General features: G+C 34.6%; 1 protein-coding gene across 1 annotated transcript; it reads right to left on the reverse strand.

Moving 5' to 3' along the window:
* Positions 1 to 3,913: 3,913 nt before the first annotated feature.
* On the reverse strand, positions 3,914 to 7,876 carry LOC131633998 (cytochrome P450 734A1). Its single transcript, XM_058904668.1, has 5 exons — positions 7,255 to 7,876; positions 6,046 to 6,269; positions 5,700 to 5,941; positions 5,212 to 5,584; positions 3,914 to 4,700 (listed from the first exon to the last, which is right to left on the reverse strand). Exons 1-5 carry the CDS (start codon positions 7,532 to 7,534, stop codon positions 4,239 to 4,241), a joined length of 1,581 nt encoding a protein of 526 aa, XP_058760651.1. The 5' UTR covers positions 7,535 to 7,876; the 3' UTR covers positions 3,914 to 4,238.
* Between the last annotated feature and the right edge of the window lie 439 nt (positions 7,877 to 8,315).

The raw sequence follows: 8,315 nt of genomic DNA on the forward strand, positions 1-8,315 counted from the left end.
AAGCTTGGAGAGCCAAAAAATTGCTTGCAAATTCATTTCTCACCCTTTCCAAAACCCTCACCCAAAGTTCATTTTCATAAGATTAGTAAGGTTCACATTGAATCTTGCTAATTTTGAACTAAGCCTCCTACATTTCACTCTTTTCTTTGATTGTTCATCTCCATACTTGAAGGATCTACACTTTGTGCTTGTTCTTGAAGCTACTTCAACACTTTAATTCAAGAATTGGTAAATTTCTCAATTCTAAGATGTAGATCTTTGTTGCTTGTGTTCAATGCATCTTTGATGCTATATTGGTGCTATTTGATGGTGATTTGATGGAAAATTCGTGCTCCTATGGATATGTGATCATAAGGTGTTTGTATGTTTGCCTAAATCAAGTTTCAAAGTTCATAATGCTGTTTTTTTGAAAACTGTGCGCAGGAAATCGATTTCCTACAGAGGGAAATCGATTTCCACTCTGTTTTTTGCGCCCAAAACTGAACTCTGCACTCAGGAAATCGATTTCCTACAGAGGTAAATCGATTTCCAGTAAGGCAGAATGTGTTTTTTGCCTTTTTTATGCTTGTTTTGGCTTCCTACTTTCTCCACTTCATTAATATCATTGGATCTAGGATGTTGATAGGTTTGAAATGACCTAATCCATAATATTAGATGAATGATATTAATGATAGTGTGAGTTGATTATCTTTTGTGAATTTTATTCTTATTCCTCCATTTCATTAATATCATTGGATCTAGGATGTTGATAGGTTTGAAATGACCTAATCGATAATATTAGATGAATGATATTAATGATAGTGTGAGTTGATTATCTTTATGCATTTTATCTTCTCCTTCTCCTTTTTTTCTTTTGATCGATGAAAGTCTTAATACTTTGAGAATTCTTATGGATTCTTAGTAAAGACTAGATCGTTACCTATGTTCTTTTCGTGCGGTATTGCTTTCGGAAAACGATCTACATATCGTTCTTCTCGCATGCATTAGCACATAAAGTTTTGACCGGCCTCGTTGTAGGGTGATTTCTACATAAATCACTTGGCGATCTGCTTAACATAGCGCAATATTTCGTGTCCCGAATAAAAAAAACCAATATGGAAGAGAATTGTATGCGGTTGATTTAAGACTTGTGGAGGTTTTTATCGTGTAGTCGCTATGATTTTATCAAGCTTCTGATAAACCCCATTGAATTTAAATCCGAGTACATCATTCACTCACCATCGATCTCCTACTAACTTTGATAACATACTTGACAAGTTTCAAGATGGTTATCTTTAACACTTAACAACTAACTTTAATTTCCGCACCTTTACTATACCGCTCTTTATATTACCGCTCTTTATATTTCTTGCTTTATCGCTTTACTTTATCATTTCATCATATTTACTTTCCGTCATTTTTTCTTTGTCCACTTGGACATATGTTTATGCTTCCGTTATTTTTCTTTTGTCCACTTGGACCATACTTTATTTTTATGCTAAAACACTAATAAACAATCGAAAATCTAAAAAATACATAAGGCTCTCTTTGGACTATCGGCTACTATCCCTAGCGCTTTGGAGATTCGGACTTATGGACCTAGTACCTTTGGACTCATTCTATTACTATCCTGTGATTGTTCTGTCTGTCTGGCATTGTTCTGTTGTATGTTTATGTGTGCAGGTATTTCCTTGAAAGCCCTTGATGGTTAATTCCAAGGCATTGATATAAGGATTTTACCCGAAAACAGCCGTTACTCTGCCCGATTTTCGTCAGAATCTTAATGTGTTTAATGAAAAATGGTGCTAAGACAATAAGTTCATCTGGATCCCCAAGTGTTAATGTGTTGGTATTGATAAATCCAAAGGATGGGAAAACTACCTTGGCTCTTAATGTCAAGTGTTGGCTTCTTATTCGGTTAGACCGTTTCTTTCCTTAGCTTTTATTTTATGCATTAGGTTAGCCTCTTCATCTCCTCCCATTCTTAAATTTTCAAAATCTTCTCCCTTTTTCCAAAATATTCTTATGTTTGCAAACCTTTTCAAAACCTTTTTCTTAAAAATATCTTTCGCCCTTAGTGGCTTTTCTTCAAAAGTTTAGACACCGTTAATTGTCGAAACGAGTGGTTATACCCCACGATTTTGAAATTGATTGATAATAACGAGATCTTTTCCGCGTGAGAGAGCTAGTGGCATACTCGTTGATTTTATCCGAGTTGGCGCCCTTCTTTCATTTGCGATGCAAAGAACTTGTTTGTTCTCATGCTCAAGATCAATGGCTGAGTATTTCTCTCTAACGACAACAAAGTGTTTATTCGTTTTAAAACGTTTTTTCCCAAAAGCGGAACTACATTAGCTCTGACTTCTCCATTGCACCGAGGAGGTATGTAGGCCCAAAGCTTAACGCTTTGCCGAGCTTATTTTAAAAATAAAACAAACCGTTTTTAGCACACACACAACACAGATTTTCAAAAAGGTTCCCGTGGAGTACCACGGATATGAGGGGTGCTTTAAACCTTCCCCTCATATAATCAACACCCATACCTGAGATCTCTTTCTTGTTTTTTTAAAAACAAAACTTTGGGTTTTACGTTCTTTTCCCTTTTCCTTTGAAAAAATAAAGCGCGGTGGCGATTTCAAACGAAATATTGATTCCAGTCAATCCCATGACTTCGATATCAGATTTTCCCCGCTACAATATGACACCTAAGAATTAAGGCGATTAAACTCATTTTTGATACTTTCTTAAAAATCATGTTTAGTAATCTCATTTGAACATATAATTATTTCTCTAATTATCACGTTTAATTTACAAAATAGTTCTCGTAACTCATTTCACTCCATTACAACTCTCGATGTTTCACATTGGTAACAATCGCTAAAGTGAACAAGTGGTGAAATAAGATTTTCTTTTATTAGAGAACAAATTATGAATGAAAAAATTGATGTTGTACACCGTCCTGCCGAATTGCTACTAGCTTTACAAAAGCCATAAAGATCAACAGATTTGTGTTTCTAAAGGAGAAATCATAGATAGTGCCTTTCTAGATTTATACATTAAGGAAGTGAGTTGAATTTTAATCCCCATAATTCAATTAATTTGTTACTAATAATTGTTTGTTAGTTACTTACTCTTAATTAGTTAGTTAAATTGGTTGCTTAATTAACAATGTATTAGCTCTAAATATTGTAATGTTACATTCTTTTCCTTCATTTACTCAATGAAAAAAATACATTTCTCCGCTCTCATTCATTAACATTGGAATGATTAATTATTGAAATATTGTTTCTTGTGGAAATAGTTTTTGAAACCATACAATGATTTCCTCTATACTATTGCAACTCAGGTGGTAGCTTGTTTAGTTGTAGAAAACAGAGCTTTGGGGTATTTTCCATGACTTGAAAATTGTGTGGACTTAAAAGCTATCATCAGATCTAAATTTATTCAGATTTTATACTTTGCTTGTTATCTCTCTTATCACAAATGGGTGCCGCCACACTCACCCTTACAATTAGTTACAAAATGTCATCATCACATTCATGAAGGAACAAGACAATTTATAAGGACTCTTCATGAAGGATGGTTAACTTATCATGTTGCAGATCTTTAACTCTCTCACTCCAATCATCAATCCAACTTTATATTCTCAATTTTACTTGTATCATATTTAGAGATAACATCAACATAATAGCCAAAGTTTTAAATAACGGTCACAGTTGCGTTGCAGTCGCATAAAAGATTTTGTGATTTAGTCGTTATAGATGTTGTAATATAAATTGTTGTGGTCGTTGTGTGAATTAATCACAATTTATTTTTTATCTTATAAATTGTAGATAACGCTATTAATATCAGAAGGTGTTGATACCGTTGTTGCGGAAGTGTACTATAGTTACACAATCAGGGGCCAAAATAATTGCATTGAAAAAATTATAAATTTCTTAAAAAAAATATGCACAATAGCATTCACAAATGAAACAACTGTCTAGCAAATTGTTAGCCATCTACTGCTCTATTCCTATGATAATAACAACCACATTGCAATCGGCAAAAGAACCAAACCAAACCTCACATGCTAGAGTCAGTATGTTCTGATCAGAAACCAAAAAAATAATAAACACATGGATAAAAATATTTGCAGACAAAACGAAAGGGCACCACCGTAATTTTACTCATCACACTTCTCTCTATATATTCATGGATTTTAATTTAGGAGGGGTAATTTGGTCCATTTACATGCTCTACACAAACTTGCCAATCACTTATGAAGAGGACCCTTGAGGGCTATTATCCAGTGTGGACAATTGTTTGAATATGATTGGTGCACCATACTGAGGATAAAGTAGCATCAGAACCGTTGGTGCATGTTGATAACTAGGGGCCAACCTGAAACTAAAACGCTGCAGTATCATTACTAGTGCCAATTTTGTTTGTAGCACTGCGAGGTTTTGTCCTATACATGTGCGCACACCGAGCCCAAAAGGAATAAACGCCACTGGATGCTTCGCGGCGCGGGCCACACCTTCGGAGAAACGGCCAGGATTGAATTCGTTTACATCGTTGCCCCATATTGCTTGATCGTGATGAACGGCTAGGATTGGAATTAATAGCTCTGTCCCGCGCGGTATCTTGTAGCCTCCTAATTCAACATCTGTTTTCGCCCGTCGGATTGTTGCGATTGTAGGTGGGTATAGTCGTAGTGACTCGTTAACTATCATGTTCAGCTGCAGGAAATTATAACCCAAAAGATTAGATAAAATTATTAAAATTCAAGATGGAGATAAGACAATATTTCATAAAAGTGAAATGAATACTAGTAACAAACAAATCAATAGATGAAAATTGATATAAAAAATATATAAATTTTGAATATTTTCTGCAGCAACTGTAAAGGTTAAAGTAAAACCAAAATGAATTGTAAAATTTTTTTAAAAATTTAATATTGTGTTTATAACTTCGGGATTATATTGTGAATGTATTAATATAGTAGAGAATTGTGGTTTTGAAAATAGAGAATTGCCAGTTGGGGAGGTGTAAATGAGCAGTGTTAGGCACCATGTTCCCTTCACAAGGGGTAAGAGGAAGCAAAAGGTGGCAACAATGTTATAGTTGGGAAAGAAACAAAGAAAAACAGAAGGACTAGGAGACAAAACATGATTTTTATTTGGGGTCCAAATATTAATCTTATGTAGCATAAAAGTGTTGATGTGTGGGGAGGGGCTGCCTTTGGCTTACCGTCTTGAGCTTTACAACATGATCTTTAGTTGGAATGTCACGTGACCCACACATCTTAAGGACCTCGTCACGTGCCTGTACCTGCCATTGTGGGTGCATTGCTAAGAGTATGGTCGTCCACGTCAGCAAGTTGGATGTGGTCTGTTTGCCCGCAAAGAAAAAGCTCTTGCACTCTCCCACGATATCATCCACTGTCACATTTGTTTTGCTAGAGGCTTGAATCATTAATCCAAGTAAATCTTTTGGCCCTTTTTCATCCATTCTCTCATTTGAATTTGAATTCTCTCTCCTTCTCTCTATTAGCTTCACCAACGATTTCTTTATTTGCTTGTCCAGTTTCCAAGATTTTATATTCCTCCTTGTTGGAAAGAATCTATAAAATATAAATTTTGTACATATTATCCCAACCAATAATTCACAATCATAATAATCATAATAAAAATATATATTAATATTATCACAATCTTTTTATTTATTTATTTATTTACCTGTAACCGGGAATGAAAACTTTTTGAAAGGCATCAGCAGCCAAGACCATTTGCTGAGCTTGTAACCGAAAAATAGCTTTTCCATCTTGATAGCTACTTCCAAACGCGGTCTTAGTAATAACATCTTCGGTTAGGGTTTGAAAGCATTCGGAAACTTCGATTTCCACCTCACCTTTATGACTCATTTCCGACCAATTGTCCAACATCTCAACCACGCTTGTTGCCATCACCGGTATCAGCAACTAAAAATATTGAACACGACACGACACGAAATCCTATTTATTAATAAACATTATTAAAAAAAAATATTAAAAAATTTACAATGGGGTAGGATGAGTTTAATTACTTTAAGATTCTCCATGTGAAAAGTGGGAGAAATAATTCTACGGTGGTGAGCCCATTTTTCTCCTTTAAGGCTAAGAAGTCCATCACCTTCTAGCTGCTTCACAAGTGGTGGAGCTTCATTTTTCTCATAGAATTCTGACTTGGATGTGAAGATTTCCCTTATAAGGTCTGGATCAGACACTGTAAGACGAACAGTGGGTCCAAACCAAACTAGGAATGTTCCACCTTTTATCATATCATCAAAATTGTTAGCTACAATTAGAAATTTTTTACAATTGATTCATAATCAAATCAAATTAGTATTAACAAAAAAATAATGATATATTTTTATACATAAAGTTGGAAAGAGCAGAATCCTCAAGTAGTAATTGTGAAGTTAACAAAAATAGGAAAGGAGCAGGAAACATGACAGCCATTAGTTATCAGAGAGGGAGGATGGATGGATGGATAGTGTGTAGTGGTGACCCTACAGGAACAGCAGGTGGAGGTGGGAAGAAGAAGACAAGTCAATTTTAAAACGGTTACCAAACATATACAACTACATTGTCGAAATTCAATTCGATCCTTCTCATACAAAAACAAAACAATACATGACAACTCGATGCCAATGCCAAAAAAAAAAAATGCACTTATTTTTTTTATTAAATAAAAATATTATTGTTTCTGCTTAATAAAAAACATGTAGTTAAATTAAAGTAAGAATATGGACAATGTTTGTATTACTGACAACCTTACAGAGCAGTCAGTATGAAACAAATGTCTCTGATAACATTACACATCAAAACTGAAGGCAAAGTTTTGTTGGATTGGATATTTTGTTTGATGCTAAAAAGAAAGAAAAAAAAAAGTTTAGAGATCAATGATGAATTGAAAGAAAAATTGAGAAGTTGAGGTAAAGTCCAAATTAATTAACATGGAACTTCAACATCATGCATCAAAGAGCTATGAGGAAGTACCTCAGAAAAAGAAAGGCTGAAAAAAGTGGTGAAAAGAAACAAGCACACTAACTCTGGAACAAGTTTTTGAAGGCTTTAAAAGTCTCAAATTCAGTAACACAAAACTGGAAAAAGAAACATCATAATCATCATCATGCCAACTTTAATGATGATGGTCATGACTGAAGCATGTTATTAAATAAAAAAATGTGTCGTTTGTTTTGTTGAAATTAAGAGAAAGGAGAAGAATTAGTTGAGATTAGTGAATGAAATACCGTAAATTTTCTTCCAGTGATGGTAGAAAGAAAGGACTCTGGGGAGAATGTTGTGGGAGAAATTAGGCATGGGTTGAGAGGAAGCTTTCAACATCATGCCAACAAGTTCCTTAACGTTTCCAATGAAGAAACGATAAGGGGGTCCTCTGATTCCTTGTTTGGAGAAATAGCCTTCAATTTTTCTTGGTCTCCACCAGAGTAACACTGTTACTTTGAGGACTAAGAGAAGAAAGATGAGAGAAAAAAAGAGGAGTTTGAGCCAAGACAAGAGTTCTTTCATGATGTTTGAAACAGATATTGAATTGTTGTTGTTGTTGTCTGTGTTATAAGACAGAACAACGAACAAAGAAAATGTTTTATTTTGTTTTCTGCTTAGAATGGAGGGAGGCTTTTGGGTTTGGGTTTGGGTTTGGGCTTTTGGGTTTGGTGATCTTATCTGGTTTGGTTATGTTGGTTGTTAGTGGCGTGGGGTTTTAAATACTAGAGAGAAAGGCACAAGGACATGAAGAAAGAGAGAGAGAGGGAGAGTTGGGAAGAGGTGGCTTTGTTTGGAGACAGATGGAGGGAGAGAGAGGGAGAGATTAAGAGCAAGGCCAACGGCGTAGGGGCCGCCACTGGAATTCTAAGGGTCAACGAATGAGAACTATTTTTTATACATAAATATAAATATATTCCTTTCATTATAATCTTACCCTTGTCTTTTCCTTTGTAAATTGGTCAAATTTAAATCATTTTTTATAAATTAAAAAAATATACTACTCTAATTTTTATTATGAGAGGAAATTCACATTTTAAATTCATAAAATAATTAATGTATTTGATTTATATAAGGACCAAATATATTAATTATTGAATAAATTTTAAAAAAAGTTCTTTTATAATAAGGGCTTATAAGGATCAGATATATTAAGTTTCTATAAAACACGGACACATCTAAGAGTAGGCGTGTCACGGTGTTCGACATGCGTCGGTGTTCAACACTTGTACGACACTTACACGATACGTGTCGGAAAAGTCAGACAAGTGTCACCTAAAAAAATAGATTTTTTCATTGTTCCGAC

This window comes from Vicia villosa, linkage group LG1 (genome assembly GCF_029867415.1).
Source record: "Vicia villosa cultivar HV-30 ecotype Madison, WI linkage group LG1, Vvil1.0, whole genome shotgun sequence".
Taxonomy (NCBI): domain Eukaryota; kingdom Viridiplantae; phylum Streptophyta; class Magnoliopsida; order Fabales; family Fabaceae; genus Vicia; species Vicia villosa.